The sequence below is a fragment of the Panthera pardus genome, unplaced genomic scaffold, assembly GCF_024362965.1.
Source record: "Panthera pardus isolate Hobbes unplaced genomic scaffold, ASM2436296v1 HiC_scaffold_6, whole genome shotgun sequence".
NCBI classification, from domain to species: domain Eukaryota; kingdom Metazoa; phylum Chordata; class Mammalia; order Carnivora; family Felidae; genus Panthera; species Panthera pardus.
The window spans coordinates 38,464,790-38,486,351 of NW_026526991.1; the positions used below are offsets into that span (position 1 = coordinate 38,464,790).

General features: G+C 36.6%; 1 protein-coding gene across 1 annotated transcript in view; it reads right to left on the reverse strand.

Annotated features, from left to right (window-relative positions):
- The window catches only part of OTOGL (otogelin like), a 137,022-nt gene extending 117,312 nt beyond the window's left edge, over positions 1-19,710 (reverse strand). Inside the window, exons 1-8 of the mRNA XM_053895292.1 lie at positions 19,498-19,710; positions 18,382-18,421; positions 17,128-17,176; positions 12,342-12,408; positions 10,586-10,684; positions 8,879-9,033; positions 4,914-5,035; positions 172-377 (exon numbers count right to left, since the gene is read on the reverse strand). Coding sequence (XP_053751267.1) covers positions 172-377; positions 4,914-5,035; positions 8,879-9,033; positions 10,586-10,684; positions 12,342-12,408; positions 17,128-17,176; positions 18,382-18,421; positions 19,498-19,573 — 814 coding nt within the window. The 5' untranslated portion in view covers positions 19,574-19,710. The remainder of the gene's footprint in view (positions 1-171; positions 378-4,913; positions 5,036-8,878; positions 9,034-10,585; positions 10,685-12,341; positions 12,409-17,127; positions 17,177-18,381; positions 18,422-19,497) is intronic.
- Positions 19,711-21,562: the final 1,852 nt, after the last annotated feature.

Here is a 21,562-nt window from a genome sequence, read left to right on the forward strand (position 1 = left end):
ACACATATATATTTTCCTATTCAAGCTTCACTTAAAATCGCTAGAGCAGACAAGCGATAGCTACCAGTTTTACCTAACCGAGGACAAGTTGCACCCTTCTGTATACAAATAGCTGGCTCAGTGAAGGAAGAAGACCTCAGAAGTACCCCACATTTCTTCCACTCCACTTACCTTGCTGAATGATGAAATCATCAGATTGAATGTCATTGTAGTTTCCACATAAGCCACATGATTTCCCTTTATGCTCCTGAGACAGTTTGAGGTAAATTCCAGATATTCCGTCCCAAGCCAATGAAAAACCAAAGGAGGTTTTCACCAGAATATAGTCAGCTAGTTTCTCAATGAAAACCTGCCCAATAGTCTCAGGCAATGTTAAACTTGAAAAATAGAACAAAGGCAAGTTAAGCATTATGATGAGGAATCCATTATGGATGACCTATTTCCACACTGATAAAGATTTTACACATATAACTGAATGCTTCTTTCAACCAACCGAAAATACATTTTTGCTAAATATCAGTGATTTTATAAATCTGTAAAATAACTTTATTTAAACCAATGAGAGCTTAAATATATTTATTTTTTACTAGAGAGTTCAAGATAATCTAAAAATGCTGCCCAACAATTTTGAAGTAAGGACAAACAATGGTGAAAATATGGAAACACACGGAGCTCTGATTTTGTTTAATTTTCTTTTAAACTTGGCTGTAAGGAACTAAGAGCTTCTATCTCCAAACCAGGACCTTGGTGTAAGTCGCTGTTTTCCAAAAGAAAAATTTATGGGCATGATCAATTATAATTTACATATTTAATACTGTAAAGTTCATTATTGGGAATATAAAATACTTTGTCATATGGTATTGCATAAGGGTTATATTCATAATTTTAAATTGGATATAATTAGACCTCTTTAAACAAGGGTCACATTGAATATTTAAACTCCTAATCCAATGTCTAGTCTTTTCACTTTTCACAACCATGTACACATAGAAAGGATGTGGGGAAAATGACAGAACTGAAGAAAACTGAGCAACGGATGCTTTAAAAGCACAGTAAGTCACCTAAAATACTTTTGAAAGGTGACTGGACTCCTTCCACAAATATTACAGAAAAGAGCAAGTGCTAATAATTAAGAAAATGGAAGGAGGGGTGCCTGGGTGGCCAAGTCAATTGAGCATCCAACTCCTGATTTCAGCTCAGGTCATGATCCCAGGGTCATGAGACTGAGACCTGCATCAGGCTCGTCACTGAACATGGAGCCTGCTTAAGATTTTCCCTCTCTCTCTCTCTCTTACTCTCGCTCTCTCTCTCGCTCTCTCCCCCGCCCAACCCTGCTCTTCTCCCTACTTGCACTCTCTCTCTCTCTCTCAAAAAAAAAAGGGAAGGAAAAAGTCATTTTTACTAAAATAGTCATGCTAGTTGAGACTTATAACCTGTAAGATGAGTGAGGAAGGAGGTTAGTAGGTATATCCACACATTTCTCTCAAAGGCTTCAAACTGGTGAGAGTTCCTTCCCAGAAAGAGCAAGTCCCATCGAACAAAAACCGTAAAACCAAACCTACTCGCTAACAAAGTGACAGTCCCTAAAGAAACCATTCAAAATATCTGTAACTGCTTGTACAGAGCTGTTTGCAAATAGTTTTTTATGGAGAATTAGTTATAAGAATAGGAAAATAACTAAACTTTACATTGGATAATAAATAAGACTCTAGTTAACTACAACCCTAATCTATTCTTATTAAAAATTATAAGAATGAGGGGCGCCTGGGTGGCTCAATTGGTTAAGCCTTTGACTTCGGCTCAGGTCATAATGTCACAGTTGGTGAGTTCGAGCCCTGCATCCATCTCTGTGCTGACAGGTCAGAGCCTGGAGCCTGCTCTGGATTCTGTGTCTCCCTCTCTCCCTCTGTCCCTCCCCCATTCACGCTCTGTCTCTCTTTCTCTCAAAAATAAGTAAACATTAAAAAATATAAATTATAAGCACAAGAAATTCATATTAAATTCACAGTAAAAGTCAGTATGAATAATATTGTTTAAGTTTGCAAGCTTATAAAAGCCATACTTGAAAAAAGTGAATCATGTTTTATAAAAGTATTTCATAGCTATAGGATGTTAAATGTATGGAGATAGAGTGGCTCGGTTGTGAGTATTTTTTGGTTTGATCATTTGTCATTTGATTCTTTCACATAAAACTTGATGAAATATACAATTTTTAAAAATAAAAGATTCCTAACTGTAATTACCCAGCTGTCTATAACATAAAAGAATGCCACTAGAGATGGAGAATAATAGTAAAAATTAGATAATCTCCCATAAAATTAAGAAAAACTCCGTGCAACCTAGTCAGGAAACATTCACAATGCAAACGAAAATGAATGTACAAATTAATGCTGAAAATTATTCATGGGTTTACATGTACCAACACCCTTCATTTCACAGGTGAAAGAACCAAAGTCCAGAGCCTTACAGGGTTGATTTGATTTGATTTTGACAAATATTTCCCTAACACCTGCTTTGAATTAGGCCCTAGGCCAGATGCAGCATTATTATAAGCAACTTAGTCAAATAATAAGAAAATCATCCTCTTCCCATCATACAAATCATATAAATGCAATCTCTCATACAAATGGAAATCCTCAAAGAAATATTTTCTCGAGATTTAACAAAGTTAGTATTCCTGAAAATCTACTTGAATGGCGTTTTTTTTTTTTTAATGTTTATTTATTTTTGAGAGAGAGAGTGAGACAGAGTGTGAGTGGGGGAAGGCCAGAGAGAGGGAGACACAGAATCGGAAGCAGGCTCCAGGCTCTGAGCTGTCAGCACAGAGCCCGACGTGGGGCTCGAACTCATGGACAGTGAGATCATGACCTGAGCTGAAGTCGGACACCCAACCGACTGAGCCACCCAGACGCCCCCTTGAATGGCGTTTTTGTTTTACAAAACAATAATTTTTTAAAGAGTCTATTATGTTACCCCAAACCCCATATAAGGAATCCTAAATAATTATTTAAATTCAGCTCCAAGAAATACATATGCAATTGCATTATATTCCCATTCAAATGGCTAAGCCTTCTTTTCTAAGAAAATGAGAAGTACAGAACCCAAATGATCAAGAAAATAAGCCTGAGAGAGGTGAGAGACTGCTTGGGGTCACCTGACTGTGACAAAGCCAAGGTCAGTGCCTGCTGCCTGCTGCTTCATCCAAAACCCTTTATGCTATCACCTGCTGCCTCTTGAGGAATCTAAACTGAGAACAAAGTACATAGGGTGGTAAGGTCATTGTGCTGGAAAGAATCCCTAGGGTTCAAACACTTGCTAATGAATTCTAAATGACAGAATTGTTCCATCCCACAATTTACATTTTCTGTCATAACTCAGCCAAGGAATATTTTAAATTGAGTATTTCTACAATTATTTAGATTGGAAGGTAGATTATTCCACAGCATTCCTACATTAAGTATAAAGCCTTTCTTCAAACTAATAAACGTTCCTTCACCCAAAACTCTCAGATCTTCTAGTCAGCTAGGAAGGCAAAACTGGGAGTCTCTCTGATTTACCCAAGAAGACTAGTAATTTATTGGCTCTGAATCATTGTCAGAACACTAATGGAAACTCTCAATTAATATCCAAACCTCATTCATGCAAATTTGGAAAAGACATCCAAAGGTTTAGTTTTATTTTAAGTTACTGCTAAGAAAGAAAGAAAGAAAGAAAGAAAGAAAGAAAGAAAGAAAGAAAGAAAGAAAGAAAAAGATTTAAGAAAGAGAACAAAAATAAGAGTTGAACTATGAAGATTTCTCCTGAATCCTTCTTAGAAAAAGGATGTGATAATCTCATTTCTATCTAATCAAACATAAGTGTATCCTGCACAAACATTAAGGAGGTTAAATTGGTTGGATTCCTGGTCACATGACTGGCCTCGGCGCTTGCTGAAGTCTTAATATCTGTATGTTATAACTTTAAGGTTGTTGTTTGAAAGAAATCTTCTCATCTCTTTTGCAATGCTGGCAGGAATGCAAACTGGTGCAGTCACTCTGGAAAATAGTATGGCGTTTCCTCAAAAAGTTAAAAATAGAACTACCGTATGACCCAGAAATTGATGGGTATATATCTAAAGGATACAGGTGTGATGTTTTGAAGGGGCACATGTACCCCAATGTTTATAGCAACAATCGACAATAGCCAAAGTATGGAAAGAGCCCAAATGCCCATTGACAGATGAATGGATAAAGAAGATGTGGTATACACACACACACACACACACACACACACACACACACACACACATATATATATGTATAAACATATATATGTATATATATATATGTATATATATGTATATATACACACACACAATGGAGTATTACTCAGCAATCAAAAAGAATGAAATCTTGCCATTTGCAACAATATGGATGGAACAAGAGGGTATTATGTATGCTAAGCAAAGTAAGTCAGTCAGAAAAAGACAAATATATGACTTCACTCATATGTGGAATTTAAGATACAAAACAAATGAACATAAGGGAAGGGAAGCAAAAATAATATAAAAACGGGGGGAGGGCAAAGCATAAGAGACTCTTAAATACATAGAACAAACTGAGGGTTGCTGGAAGGGCTTGTGGGGGGGGAGGGATGAGCCAAATGGCCAAGTGGCATTAGGGAAGACACTTGTTGGGATGAGCACTGGGTGTTATACATAGGGGATGAATCACTGGAATCTACTCCTGAAATCATTATTGCTAACTAACTTGGATGTAAATTAAAAATTAATTAATTAAAAAACAAATAAATAAACATAAAAAAGAAAGAAATTCTTTCTTCCTACTCTCCATAATTCACTTTCAAGCATGAGATGTTTGGAAATTCTATTAATTCATGGTGTTATTTTTATTATATCATTTATCACATCTTACCTGATTCCATTCTTTTTTATTTCATGCCCATAAATTCGAATTTCCTCTTGGTCTGAAAAGAACAAGCTGATTGACCGATAACAGTAATACACTGAACCATGGCACTTAGGGCTATTATGAACCTTAAAAGAGAAAAAAAAAAAGCAAAGACAGCATAGGAACCAGCAACAGATATGTAGGCCTTCATTCAAGTCACCAAAGCCACAATGCCTGTCTACAGTTCTACAGCACCATTAGTCCTATGACACTGAACAAAATTACAACTACATTTAGGATTTCCAAAGAAAAAAAGATTTACCACAGAAATTGGATGGCAAAATTAACTCCATAAAGTACACATTAATTCAGCATATTTTTTAAATGATCTGAATCTTTACATGTTGAGTGTCAATATTCTAAAGATACATGGTATGTACTGGAATAAAATTAGTTCTAGGAAGAGGACAGTAGAGCACCACAAAAACACACATTTGTATTTTACATGTCCATGTCATGTTAAAGAATCATGAAATGGAGCTCTACACAATGCAACACTTACAGATTGCAAAAAAGTGACTATAACCTCTCTAAAAATAAAATTGCTCTAAAAATAAAATAATATTTTAGGGAAGACAAATATTATTTCTCAAACCTTGATGGGAAAATTAGTTTATGAGGAAAGAAAGAAAGAAAGAAAGAACAAAGAAAGAGAAAGAAAGAGGAAGAAAGAAAGAAAGAAAGAAAGAAAGAAAGAAAGAAAGAAAGAGGAAGGGAAAGAGGGAGTGAGGATAGAAGGAAGGAAGGAAGGAAGGAAGGAAGGAAGGAAGGAAGGAAGGAAGGAAAAAAGAAGGAAAGAAAAAAACAAGGAAGAAAAGAAAACAAGAAAAAATAAAAGCAAAGAGAAAAAAAAGGAAGGAGAGGAATGTTAGAATCTCTTACCCCATTCCAATATTAATTTCAAACATTCAAAAAGCAAAGTATAAAAATCTGACCACATTGAGAAGAAATTTATGGAGATAGAGAATTTGAAATTAAAAAAAAATTAGGGGGCACCTGGGTGGCTCAGTCAGTTAAACGTTCTACTCTTGGTTTCAGCTTGGGTCATGATCTAATAGTTCATGAGTTTGAGCCCCATGTTGGACTCTGCCAAGACAGTGCAGAGCCAGCTTGGGATCCTCCCTCTCTCTCTTTCTCTCTGCCCCTTTCCTGCTCACATCCTATCTCTCAAAATAAATAAATCAACTTAAAAAAACATTATTGATTGGAACATAGAAAATGTAGCAAACAAAAAATGGGGTAAATGTTAACTCTATACAAATGTACAAAGAATAGAAATTAAATAATAACTTATTGGGCTCAAGCCTAAACCATATTTATATGAATTCATAAAGGTATAATATGTAAATGACAATAATGTAAAAACCACATATCATTTAACCTAAGATGGTGATATAACCCCATTAAGAGGAGGGAAGGAAAGTGTGTGTGTGTCTGTGAGTGTGTGTGTGCGTGTGCGTGTGTGTGTGCGTTAGGGGCAGGAAGGGTGATGTAACAAAGATGATTCCATCTTCCATTGTAAGAAATGAATGAGTAAAGCCTAACTTGAAAGATAAAGAAATAATAGCATATTTTGGCATGTAAGATAAAAGCCTGAAGAAACAGCTTAAAGAGCTAGAGAAATTGCCTTTGGGGAGCCAGATTTTAGCTAGGGTTGGGAATGAAGGCAAACAGGGGCTACAGTTTTGCTTCACTGCCTTAGATGACTTTTTTAGACTGTATACATGTATTATTTTTATAAAAGTAAAATTAAATTTAAAAAGAAAAAGAAAAGGATTGGGAATATGAAAAAGGATATATGCATAAAGATGTTTATCAATTTATCTATTAAAATACTGAAAAAAATTTTGAAAACCTAAAATTCTAAGACAGGGCATAAGTAAATAATTTGAGTATTCTGCAAATTGAAACAAATACAGCTAAAAAAAAATTGGGTTTTAAGAATACTTGACGTGGAAGAAAGTTCTTCACATAATATCAGGTGAAAATCTAGGACAGAAAATTATACATAGTATGATTTCAAGATTATAAATGTGTTTAAAAGTCACAGAAAAAAGTGTAGAAGAAAATATATGAAGCCATTAGCAATGGTAACTCTTACTGATATTTCTATTTTTTTAGACTTCTCTGAAATTTTCAAGTTCTCTCCAAGAGAAGTGAACTACTTCTATAATTAGGGGAAAGATGACATTTAAAGCAAATGGATTTGTTGACCTGAAAATTTTCCACCATCCAAGACAGAGTCAAGTAGAAACAATATTAACTCTGGGAGCACAGTTTAGCACTGTGTGTTATTAACAAAGGACAGAGTATCTAGTTGACACTTTATTCTTCAAAGGAGTGAGACCCTGGACAAGCACATTTCAATGAGGGAGTCAGAAGGTGTTTAAGTGATAAACCCAGAGAAAGAGTGGAGGAGTAACAGACAATAAGTGACTGAAAATAGGAGCCCTGTAAATACCGAAGATGCATGCCACTAACTTCCCTATCTAAGGAGACATGGGAATTTTTTATCTTTAAGCCCGGTAAGTTAACTTTCAATAGACTTCATTTCCTTTCTGGGTCACAAGGATTTGTTGTTCTTAAAAAGCTTCAGGGTCTACTTTTTAATATTTGCATCACCTAGGAGAGGAGGAGAATTTTGGCAACTCTAATGTAAGTTAGAAGGGAAAAGGGAAGCAGGAATTGAAACAAATAATGCCTATGAAGAGTTTTAGCTTTTGAACAGGATAGCACAGCAGTTTCCTGACTGTGTTTTGAGATAGCTGGAAATTCAGAGGAAGATGGTGAGGCAGGGAAAGAGGTCCCTGACTTTATTGGTTCAACTAAAATCCCTCTGCAGCTTGTATTTTTTTTTTAATTTTTATTTATTTTTGAGAGAAAGAGAGTGTGCGCATGCAGGGGAGGGGAGAAGACAGAGGGAGACACAGAATATAAAGCAGGCTCCAGGCTCTGAACTGTCAGCACAGAACCTGACTTGGAGCTTGAACTCACAAACCATGAGATTATGACCTGAGCCAAAGTCAGATGCTTAACTGACTGAGCCCCCCAGGCGCCCCTGCGCTTGAATTTCTCTTAAGAATTCTTCCAAATCAGAGCACTTGGGGGGAGGGGTTCAGTCATCTTGAGCATCTGACTCTTGATTTTGGCTCAGGTCTTGATCTCACGGTCGTGAGATCAAGCCCCGTATCAAGCTCAGCACGGAATGTGAGCCTGCTTGGGATTCTCTCTTTCCCTCTCTCTCTGCTCCTCCTCCACTTGTGCTATCTCTCTCTCTCTCTCACTCTCTCTCTCTCTCTTTCAAAATAAATAAACAAAGTTATAAAAAATAGAATTTTTCTGAATCAAGAGTTCTTCAACTAAGCACTAACTCTCTGAGCTCAATCCTGTAGTATGAATCTACCTAGTAATTAGCTGCCTGCCTCCATGCCTCGAGCCTGTGCTTATGTGCTCTGTTTCCTGAATGCCCATCTCGGGCTCATACCAAAGGGCACCTTTGAGAAACATTAATCCAGGTGTACCTCACACTGGAAGTGTCAGGAAGGAAATGTGTATGAGCAATTTGGTTGGTGTCCAAACCCACTCCTTCTTCAAAACATTCACATCAAATCTGAAGAATAAGGACATTAACTGGAGTTGTTATAATTTGATATCTGTGATACAGACATTCTGCATTGCCTGCAATTCTCTCCCACCTGGATCCAAACCCTTCTTCTCCCAGTCCAAGGCTCCATCTCAATAGAATATACCCAATTTAGCTACATATTTAGTCCATTCCAGTAAGAACCAATCCTTCTCCTTCCCCAGTCAGAGCCCTAAGTATGCATGCTATGATTATTATATATTTTCCATCATTTGTCCTGTACTTTAAAAATACAGACTTGCCAGAAAAAAAATCTTTAAGTTAATTATGTCCTAGGATCACCTACCCATACAGTGTACCGAGGCTCCAAATTACCACAGTCCTTTGCAAAGATGTAAGAACAGTTTCCTGGGAAATAATAGTAAATGCCATCAAAGGTTTCAAAGTGGTACTGTCCCCAGGTTTTGCAAATCCCATCTCTGCCATTGCCCATATTTGGCACTGAAAAGAAATAGGATCATATTTAGTAGAATAAAATAAATTACACCCTGTTTCTGGCAGGATTCAGTTATGGTAGGTGGTTCTAATTTTCAGTAAAATAAATATTTCCCTTTGGCAGTCAGTATCACAGAAAGAAATAACTAACATAAAATTATGAGTTGCTCGCAAAACTGTTAAACTCTCCTGAAGGAAAACATGGTCTCCAAGCTGTTTTGAAGAAAGGATTTATGTTAGAAAGTTCCTTAACTTTTGCTTTTAAAGGAAGACTCTGGAAGAAGAGAAGAGTGGGGAAAATGATACAGTAAAAGAAGGTAACAGTGATAAAACAAATATAATGCCTCAGAAAAGAAATTAATGTCCCCATTGAGTGCCCTAAAAATTTGCATGAACAGCATTAGAGTATTCCAGACTCTGCAATTTTTAAAAAAATATATCTTAATACTGTCCACAGAGAAAAATAACCACTGGCAAAAGAAAAATCATGTTTATATGTCTGAGACCTAGGGATGGGGAGCATTAGTCATCCAAAGTATGCTGGAACATAGGAATCCATGACCTCAGACTGGCCAAATTTGAAGCAACTATCATCTTAAATTGTATAACTTCATCTTCACTGTTCTCATGTCTACCTCCCTTTGTCCCCTTGTGGATAATCCTCTATTCTATTTTGATTTTCTAGACCCTTCCTTCTAGAATAATATGGAAGTCAATGACCTTTACAGAGCACTCGGTGTATAACATTTTAACACATGCTATAGGGAACATAGAGATAAGGCACAATCATTGTGCCTTTTCTTTGTAATTTTACCTAAATTTATTAGCCTTGACCAACTTTGGCCTGTACAGGAAAATAACAGAGTGATTCATTATTCAGACTTCTCTGACAGTATGCCTTGCCTCTGTTGCATATTTTCATAGAATCTTATACTTTCTTTTATAGCATGTGGTACAAGTATAATTAATGTGTATCCATTGTGCATCAGTCCCTTCCTCTAGACTGTAACCTCCAGGAGGGCAGAAACATGTCTATATTGCTCACTATTATATCCCCAGTGCCAGGCCTGGAATTTAATAGATATTCCATAAATACTCATTAAACAAATTAATATCTATCATTATTGATGTCGGACCTTATCCTAGACACTGTGGATAAAAATATTTTTTAAAAACCCTCTGCCTTTGAAGAGCTCTCAAAATTGTTTCTATTTTATGTACAGAATGTCCAGTTAATTCAAAGTCAAAAAGAATGAGGGCTCCAAATAACAAATCTGATTTATAAAGCAACAGAGAAATGAATAAGAACGTAGTTTAATGGATTAATATAATGTAAAGTGGAAAAAAGGCTGGAGGAAGTTGTAGAGATTAGTGAGAAAGGAAAGTGGAGATACCTATTTTCTTTTACATTGTTTCTAAATTATAGGAATGAATTATGGACACTCTAGTTAGTATATAATATGATTGTCCCAATCCCCAGTGGCTGAACACTTACATAGCAAATTAACCTTAAAGTTTCCCTCGACTTGTAATTCCCTCAAGCATCCCTGAAACTTACCAATCTGGCACCGTGTCCCAAGTGCCTGAAATATTTGACAGTCACATGTACCAGTCTTAGAACAGAAAGCTCCATTAAGACATTCATGAGGACAAGAACCTGACAGGCAAAAAAAAAAAAAAAAAAAAAAGTTATCTTCTGGCATGCCTCAGTTCTTATAAACATAAAATGTCAAGATTTAGCTTGGACTAACTGTAACCATTATTAATTCAAACAGAACCCTGGGCCTCTTGCCTTGATGAGCTAAAGAATTAAGCCTGTCAAGTCTCTATCTAGTTCATTTCATTATGTGTGCTGTGAAACAAGAAAGACAGGATTTCACATCTCAAACCACCCTGAGAGCAAAGGTTAGCTTCCTTCAAGCAATTGAAAGGTCAAGTTCCCATGTAAGGAATCCCTGTCCCAGATGATGAGAACCAGAAATGCACAAACTGCAGATGATTCTGTTGACGGAGTTTGGCCCTGGCTGCACGTCCAATGGTCTCCATCTCCAGGAGCAAGTGTATTAAAGAATAGTGTCCATCATTAGCTCGAGGGATCAGGTGAAGCATTAAAAAACTCAAATGGAAGCTCCCATTTTTGAAGAGAAGAATTAAATATTTCATCCAAAGTGTGTGTATTAATTAATCTTCAGGCTCCATTACAAATAATACATTCTTCCTGACTCATACTTAACTTTAATGGGTATAAACCAAAGTCATGGCTGGCCTTCACCAAAAATACTCTTTTTCATGGAAAGAAAAATTGCCCCAAAGGATTATGCTGAAAAGAGGAAGCAAGAAACTATGAGCTACTGAGTATGTTTTTAAAATGCAAATGCATCACAGTGAAATTTTTTCCTCTAAAAAGGAGAGAGGACAAGGAGTAATTGGCAAATTTCAAGCAGGAAGAATTTAAGTAACACATCAAGAGAACGAGAAGACATCTCTGAGTCACCATAAAGAAGTACTAAAGATTGAGCCTTTCAGGAATATGTTAAGGTCATGGAAGGCAGTTAACGAACTGTGATGAGTTAACCACCATTCTGACAAAGTCAACAATAAGAAAATCCTATTATTATTCTACTTTTAAGATCCATCAATTTAAAGTCTTTTTACATTTAAAGACCTACAATTCTCTCTCTAACTCTTAACTGAGGGAAAATGAGCTGTTTCCATTTGATTTTGATTGATCCACTGATCCAGGTAAAGTCATGTTTTTCATAAATTTAAATGCAGTTTTTTCCCTATAAATTTTATCTTAGAACACAATCTTACATTTTTACAACAAATAAATATCAAATAAATAAATAAATATCTAGACAAACAAATGTATCTCCTTCAGAAATTTATTTACAACACTGTTTATTCTCCTGGCTAGCCAAAACTAGCCAGGAATAGTTGCTATTTTAAATAAAAGGAAAAGTTGGAATTCAATTTCAAACTATCATCAGCATTATGCTTAATGGAAATGGGAAGTGGGTAAGCCAGAATAAAGATGTCAGGGAATCAAGGAACAAGTAAATGACTCACAAAGAAATTTGCTGATACCCAGTGATATCTTTCCTGATCATGTAGCTATCAGCTTCATCTAATTGTTTAACCCTGCTAATTTACAAAAATAATTCAAATTTCTACATAAAGTGAACTTAACTATTACTATTATTACCACCTTGGCTCAGTTTCCTTCATGCATTAAATGGCAATAGTTAATTCAATGTATTTCTCAAAGGGGTCTTTTAAGAAAGCAAACAGAAAAATGTAGGCGTGACACCAACCTTTTATTTTGCTCTCACCCCAATTAATAGCTTCATGGAAGAAATATCTTGGAGATGTTGCTTCAAACTTGGAGAGAAAGAAATAAGAATTCAAAATAGTTAAATTATTTAATTTGAGCCAAATAAGCAAATTAGAAACTCTGGAGAAATAGTTACAGATACAGCAATTATAAAGTGCTGACTCTGTGTCCTTGACTTATGGAGGCATCTCGATGAGGCAGAAAGGGCTCCTCGGGTTGTGGTTAGAGGATGTGACTTCAAGCTTTGGTTTTGCCTCTTACCTGACTTGGGTAAGTCTTTCTCCTCTTTGAGCTCAGTTCTTCTCCTGCCTCCCTCTCCTCTTTGGAAAAGAGCCTGAGTGGAGTCTAATCTTTGCATTAACTGACTGCTTTGCCTACAGAAGTAGCTCTTCTCTGATATTTCCAAGTGCAGATCAATCTGGAGAAAATGCATGCGGCTGATGGACCAACAGACAAGGACCTGCAGAGCCATTTGTGAAGACACCATCCACAGAAGCTTCTGCTTTGGCACTGTGTGTCACCCTCCATCTCCAAAGAACTGACACTTTGAAGTTCATAGGCCATTTAAGTATATCTTTTTATAGACCCCCAGCCACTTTAGGGTAATGGTTAAGAGTATGAATTATGGAATCAGACAGACCTGGATTAGAGTCTTGATTTTGCGATTACATAGACATAGGCAAGTTTCCTAAGTTCTTTAAAAAAAAAAAAAAAAAAAAGGTTTCTTAACCTCTTCGTGTCTTCTTTTACTTGTCTGTAAAATGGGAATAATGGTATCTACTTAATTGTGCCGTTATGACAATAGATTAAAATGATGTATGTAAAAATTCCACCATAGTGCCTCACACATAGACACCTAGCAATAAAGAGATTTATATTTATGTAAGAAACCCAGATAAAACCTTAAGATTTTTGGAGGTCAATATAGCTTATAAGCAAATAATTGTGGTTTACTAGGCCTAATCTCTTAAGGGTTTTTATTCAAAGTCAATGATAATTTAGTGTATGGTCTGAGGCAATGTCCTTTCCAATAGCATTTCTACGTTTACCAGAAGAACACATGCTCCCAAAATTTTCCACATAAGTGTCAAATCGAATACTAGATGTTGTTAGAAAAACTGGAAAGGTTGACGGACAAGAAGAAAGTGGGAAGAGGGAATGTGACTTCAGGTACAAAGTCCTACCTCAACAGATCCTGGTCTCCTTCCTACATGCAGTTTTATTTTGGCATTTTCCAGTGAAGACTTGTTCTTTTAATACCCACACCTGCCCCATTCCGGGAAAGAGGACTCCCACACTCTTTCTCACACTTCAACACTCCTTTCTAAACTCCTTGAGCCACACTATGCCTCCAATTCCATTATTTCCTGTTCTCATTCTTCCCTGGTTTTATCCTCACTGCTCAATCTCCCCATTTTGCCATTGCCTCTGTCTTCACACTAAGTTAAATTCACAATAGTCTGTGACTTTGATTCCCCCAAGACAGCAAGTTTTTATTCTCTCTGCAGCCGTAATGTTTCCAGCTGTCCGCATCTAACAGCCACCAATATTCCTGGGCACCAAAATCTTCTTACTTCAGCACCAGTGAATTATCTCTGATGCTCACTAACATTGTCTACTGGTTTCAACTCTGACTCATACAGGCTTATAACCTTGAACAAATTATTGAAAAAAAATTTTTTTAATGTTTATTTACTATTGAGAGAGCGAGAGAGTGTGTGTGAGTGGAGGAGGGGCAGAGAGAGAGGGAAACACAGAATCTGAAGCAGGCTCCAGGCTCTGAGCTGTCAGCACAGAGCCTAACATGGGGCGCAAAGTCAAGGACCGTGAGATCATGACCTGAGCCCAAGTCAGATGCTTAACCAACTTAGCCACCCAGAAGCCGCTTGAACAAATTATTTAACCTCCTCATCCTCAGTTTCCCAATCTATAAAATGGAATAAGAGTAGAATTGTATTAAATGCAATGAATAAGGAAAGCACAAAGAGCAGTGCCAGGCATAGAACAAGGGTTGTAAACAAGTTACCAATTTTTATTACTAGGCAAAAACTGAATGTACCAGACAAGAAAGATCAAGCCTTTTTTTTTCTCCATATCCTTTCACTTAACTTAGGGTATATATACTCCATGGAAACTACAAGTGCTTAGCACACTGGCCTCCTCATTACGGAAGCATCCTAATTACCACACATTCCATGCATCACACTACTTTTCACCAGTGCTAAGACAAGACACATACGTAGCTTTTACCTTTTTAACTAACCTGAACTCAGAATGGAATCTTACACTTACAATGGAGAGCATTTTATTTTTAAGTCATATAAATAATGGCAAGTAATTGATGGTGTCAGATTCAATGAATAAGTTACACAGAAATGACCTCTTTTTAAAATTTTTTAATGTTTATTTATTTCTGAGATAGAGACAGAGCATGAGTGGAGGAGAGGCAGAGAGAGGGGGAGACACAGAATCCGAAGCAGGCTCCAGGCTCTGAGCTGTCAGCACAGAGCCCGACGCAGGGCTCGAACTCACGAACTGTGAGATCATGACCTGAGCTGAAGTTGTACTCTTAACTGACTGAGCCACCCAGGTGCCCCAGAAATGACTTCTTTATAGTCTTACCTTCATTAGAATTTAGAATCTAGGCAATAGGCACTGCTATTCATTTTATGTCTCTAGCGTGGTCCCTGGTATGTCGTCAAAAAATATCAATGAAACTGAAAACAAGCATAATTCAAATGGGAATGATTTGCCTCCCCAGCCTTGTTTAGAACTATGACTATAAAAGATTTTGGGGGAGCCTGGGTGGCTCAGTCAGTTGAACGTCCAACTCTTGATTTCAGCTCAGGTCACGATCTCACTGCTTGTGCTGGCAGCACGGAGCCTGCTTGGGATTCTCTCTCATCCTCTCTGAAAGGGACCACCACCAAGACTGAGCCCCCAAACCCCTCCTTTCTACACTCTGGGATTTTCTCCCTTCCTGGTTCCACTTTTCTCTCTCCCTTACTTGTGTACTTCCCAAATAAATTGGCTGTACCTAAGTCTCTCAGCACCTGCTTTCAGGAGGAAATTTTTGAAACGTAAGGCAGGTGCAAAAGAAGTCCAGGCAGTGGGTGCATACGTTCACATAACTGGTACAAGATGATAGCCCATTCTTCCTCCTTGCTGATAACATCCCCACAGGAGGATGGGAAGCACAGAGAAACAGAGGTTTGTGTCTACCCTTTCTTTGCTCATCCTTCATCTCATTGCCAACATATTTCTGAATCCTTACTCTCGCAGGTATCTATCCATCGATGCTCTGTCTTCCTAGAGCAGAAGTTATGAATCAGTGGGCAAGACTGGACTTATGACGGGTGAAATTTCACGCAGCGCATGATGATGACCTCACTGCCCTTCTTCAGCATTTCTTCTTTTAAAACCTGTTCAGATGTTAAACAGGTTCTCTCTAAATGGGAAACCAAGACAAGGTAAGTGTGCTCCTCACTTATTAACCACAGGTAACTCCTTTGGGGTAAATCATACAAATTCTAAAAATACCTAAGTGGACAATAGTATAACCCTATCCACAGGTCACTTCATGGGACAACTTTGGGGTCTATTTCACAGATTTTTGAAACTAGTAGGTTCACCAACATGCATTTTTTTCTCAAAATGAATTTTCTACTGAGTCATGCTGATGTCTTTCTGTGGTTTACATGGTCAACTGACAAACATGTAGTTAAATTTCTCAGAGAAACATCATTTTAACCACTTCACATGATGCATAAGTACTTAAGTACACAAAACACTCTTTTTAAGGGGGAAAAAAGTGTTTCCATTCCAAAGACAATCTTTTGCCCATCTCACTACAAAAAAAAAAAAAAAGATTTCTGAATAATAGTAAATTAGTTCTGTCCTCTAAATTGACACAAATGGCCTATCAAATCCATCTTCAGTTCTCTTTAATTAACACCAAAACATGTAAAAATTCAGGCACTTACCAGAAAATACTAGCAGAACTGATTGCAATTCAGATTTTGACAAAGGCCTCCTTGAATATATAAGCCGTTCGCTATATAAATACTCAAATCACATTACTTTCCCATGAATACCTTTAAGTTAGGATTCTCTATTTTACCACCCATCTTTTATAGAGAAATATTTTTTAAATCCACCTATTTGAACATTCCAATCATAGTTTGCAAATATTGTAATTATGTTACCCCAAATCCTTTATATAAGGGGACCCAAGCAGAAGGGCCTCCTCAGATTCAGTGCTACCTGCCCTCCAAAAACAGAGGTCACCTCTCCAGAGGTGTCTGTCATCGAGATTTGTCAGACAATATAAAAGCTGTCTGTCAGGACATCAGGACACCTCTGATGCCTTTTTGCAAGTACTTAACTCAGATCATGTAGACCTCTCTCTGCCCCTGTTCACTTGTATTTGTTTGATTGCATCACCCTGCTATCGTGCTTAATTTTTAAAATGATTAAAAATTTCTGGCATGTAGATGAGATTCAATCTCCCACACATGCTGTGAGCCTATCAGTAGGTAACTGAGGTAAATAGCAAAAAAGCACTCTACCGAACAAGTAAACGTGAACTAAGCATGAATTTGAGGGTTGTAGAAAAGCAGTAGAGAAGTTACTTTGCCTCTTCTCCTTCCTGTCTTGTTTTTAGCATTTTTTTCCCCTTCACAAAGGTCTCATTGTTGAAGTGACAGCAGAGTCCCGAAGCAGAATGGATTATTTCTCTGCCTCTTTCCATCTGAGGCATAACCTACCTGTGCTGCTAAAAGAGCTCTTTTCTGTCGATTTTCATTAAACCCGTTTCTGGAAGAAAACAAAAAGAACTTGTATAGTCAAAGGCCCCTAGGCAACCTGAACAAGCCTTTCCCAAGAGAGAGCTGATGTTTTCCTCCTGATTTCCATCACTTTATCAAAGAGGTCTTTCTTGGTTTAACATTTAAAAGGTCCCCCTCCCCTTTTGGAGGGGTTAGATTTGGGTGGCGGTGCTGTATCGTTTTACAAAATTCAAGAGTGTCCCCAAATCTCTCCGGTCTCTGATGTAAACTGAATTTTAGGAAGGAACTTGAAGATAGAGAAGTAAACAAAATAGCGTAATATCGTAACACCAACACACGATATTTTCTCCACATGACCATAAAACCCGTGAGTTAAGTATTCGCCAAGAGCACATTCACTTTTTCCAGACATGATATTCACTTCTCTCCCTTTCCATGTCATAAAGCACAGATTAACATTAGTGTAAATAAGCACATCAATCTGTGATTTATCAAAATCAAATGAGGAATAGAATTCTGCTTTCCATCAAGCAGATCGGTTTAGTTCAAAAAGTGATTTTCATTATTTAGTGCTAGAACAATTTTATTTTTATCATTAAAAATTGTTTTACTCGGGGCTCCTGGGTGGCGCAGTCGGTTAGGCGTCCGACTTCAGCCAGGTCACGATCTCGCGGTCCGTGAGTTCGAGCCCCGCGTCAGGCTCTGGGCTGATGGCTCGGAGCCTGGAGCCTGTTTCCGATTCTGTGTCTCCCTCTCTCTCTGCCCCTCCCCCGTTCATGCTCTGTCTCTCTCTGTCCCAAAAATAAAAAATAAAAAACGTTGAAAAAAAAATTTTTAAAAAAAAAAATTGTTTTACTCTATGCTAATATATAGCATGATTATAATCAACAATGTATATTAATAATAAGAATATAAAAGGGGGGATTATTGAACATAACTTCTTTATAAATCTTTGAAGTGAAAGTATTATCTCCTTAGTATCTACATCATTGGACCCCACCAAAAACTCATCTTATAATTAAAATGAAAGGAAACACTTTTTCTTCATAAATAGGGAGATGAATGCCTGAGAATTTTTAATTTGTGGAAATATTTTAAAGAACTACATCTCATGCCCTTATTTTGAAAAATACTTAGTTTATTTTTTTCAAAAGCAGATACATTTATCTGCTGAGCTCTGCTCATTCCCATTAACTTATGTTTTAGAGGACAGAAAGAACAAGAAGTACTCACTTAGATGCTTTCGTCAAGATGGATGATGCACAAATATATCCTGCCAGAGATAAATATACACGTATAAGAATGGGGAACAAATTATCCATATATGGAGGTCATATGTTCTGGTTACTAAACAAATCATTGTAACCTAAATTCTAAAACTTAGTCTGAGTTTTGCTGGGAGTTATTTTGCATTTTCTAGAGGATGTTGAGCAGCAAATACCCCTGTGAGTCATCAAAGTAACTGGTAACCCAGACAGAAGGAACAGTGTACCTAGATTTGTAGAGACATAATAAATACAGTGGGAGAAGCACTAGATTTGGAGTCAGAGCTCCAAATTTTAGTCTTGGTCCTACCACTTAGCAAATGCCAAGTTTAAGCAAGAGAGCAAACACATAAAAAAAAAAAATGATGGTGTTGGACAAGTCCATCTTTAAAGTCTCCTCCAGCTGTCAATACTCTATGACATTTTCTCCTTGGAATTTCTGTCACTACAAGGACTGAAAGATTGAGTCCATGACCCCTCTAGTCTTATGTTTCAGTAATTTCTCTCACTTCCCCTACAAGCTTCAAAATATACAGCTCTTTTCAGGATTAAAAACTAATAAGTGGATGTAAATAAATGCTTTCTCCATGAAAATATTCTATACGTATTAATTTATAAATAAAATTGTTATAAAAATCATTGAAAATCAATTTTTAGCCCCAAATGTTAAAGTCCTTCTTGCAATAACTGTTCACCCTTCTTGGGTTGATGGCATGAAGAAAGTTTAGGTAATCTTTTTCTCTTTATTTATTATAAAATTTCAAATGTTTAAGTTATATCGACAACCATTTTAAATCATCTTTTAGAAAAGAAAAAATTAGAATCAGAGTTTCTTCCAGTAGAGTTACTTATGATAATAAAAGCATGATTTTAACATCTGAAGAAAAGACACAAATAAAAACTAAAGTCCCAAAATTATCTACATTACCAAGAACTTTGAAAAAGATGATCTGGGGGTCATTTAGTATCTATTCATTCCAGTGACTTCAAAGTGCCTTCCAGTGTAAGGGAAAACTGTTCGTATCAGTTGCAAGAGAGACGAACACACAATAAAATCAGGTAAAAATTTCATATAACTTCTTACCTTGTAATGACAACAGTAAATGAAGCAAGAATATACTCCGAGGTATCATTAAATTGAGTTTCCTCACAATGTTCATTTCAGTGGAGCCTTTCTCCCTGAAATGCAACCAAATTGTCGGTCTTTACTATGATGGCATCTTAGAAGTTGGCGCATTCGTCGAGTGCTCAAAATCTTATAAATATAACTTTGTAACAACGTAATTCAAAAGGAAATTCCAGTCTTTCTAACTACATACAGCATCTGAAGCTTTAGAGCTTGCAGGCAACTCTTTGGCTGAGTCTCTCATTAGTGATGCATGGCAGCTGCTTACCTGAGCCCGTATTAGTTACACCCTACCCTGCTTCTGCACATCATACTCCTCTTTGGCCTATATTAGTCTTTCACAACTTCTAAACAAGACAGCAGCATCAAACCCACAAAAAGCCTGTTGTTATCTCCTGATGTCACAGAAGATAACCATGATTCCTAATTGTTGATCTATTATGTGTGTTTTATTCACAATAAATAATTACCTGTCCTTTGAGAAAAAAGGGTGAAATAAAATCGTATCAATTGTTTCTAGAATGTCTAGATGTTCTCGTAACGTTTTCTTTAGAAGTGAAAAGTAAACTAAGATGATGTGCGTATGTTTTCAACTCAAGTCCCATTACAATGTAGTTTAAGTTGCCATATGCACGTGCCCACAGATCTTTCTGTTAAACATTCTACAACCGAAGTAGAAAATAACACAAAAAGCTGATATTCTAATATCTGACTTCACAAAGAAACTAAAGTAAAGTAAAGCCCTCAAGACCCTCCCTTCCCACTCCATTTTGCCATCCTCTACGACAGGTGCCCAGTTAGACAACATAAGAGGGCTTCTTATCCCAGCAGTAAGCACACTCTTCTCTGGAAGTGACTATCTAGGTGGGCATCAGAGAATATTTAATCATAATATTCATAATATTTGATTATGAATCATAATCATATATCAAATATATCATATATCATATATCAAATCATCATAATATTTCATAATGAACCCTACAGAGATGACCTAAACCCCGTGAATGAGTGAAAGTCATGCTTATACAAGGGGTGCACATTCCCTATAGCAGATCCCATCCACTACCTCCACTATTATCGGACTCATTTACCAGATGGAGACACAGTGGTAAGGAATGTCTGACTACACAGGAACTACCTTTGAGATGGAAAAACAGGCAGTTAGTTCTTAACATCTTGTTGTACTCAGACACCTCTTCTGCAATGAGTTTCCAGGGCAGTATCCTTGACATTCTAATATACTGCATGCCAGTATCTACTATATAAACAGTTCCTTGCCTGAGTCCCAAATTCACTGATCTTTCACTCTTGTTCTAAATAATTTTAACTCCTTTCCATTGCCTACATGACTGTCAATTCCATGAGTCAGGAGAAGATGTTTGCCTATAAATTCATGTTTTTAGCGTGAAAACACATTATATAATTCATCAAAATTGTAAGTACCTATGCATCTGTCTACACACACACATACACACACCCCTGCATATGTACACCCATTTTAAATTTTTGATAGATAGGTTTAAATAATTTAAGTATAGTATGTGTTTAGTAAATATTTATTGAAAGGTTGTTGGTCATTACTCTTAAATTAATTAGACAATGAATTAATATAATTTTAAACAGATAGGCTTAGCTATTTGTGGTTACACCCTAAATATTTGCCCAAAAATATGTATCTACTCAACCACAATCAAAATTATAAAATATTCTAGATACTAAGAAGATGTGAATTTTAAAAATTAAGCTTGAAACTTGTTTAGAAAACAATAATTTTCTTCCAAAGATTTTTAAATTAAGAGCAGCAATTTCGTTTATGCAGAATGCTTATTGACTCTTTCTGGAAAGGGTAGAAATTGCACATAACAAATATATGTTACTAAGCCCCCTCCTTAATTTAAATAGTTTTTCTTGGCGTCATGCCAAGAAACTATTGCTTATTAGTTTCCCATGTAAGTCAATCTAAAATATGAATAATCTATAAATCATACTTTAGGATTTTTCCCTCTCTATTAATTGTTTG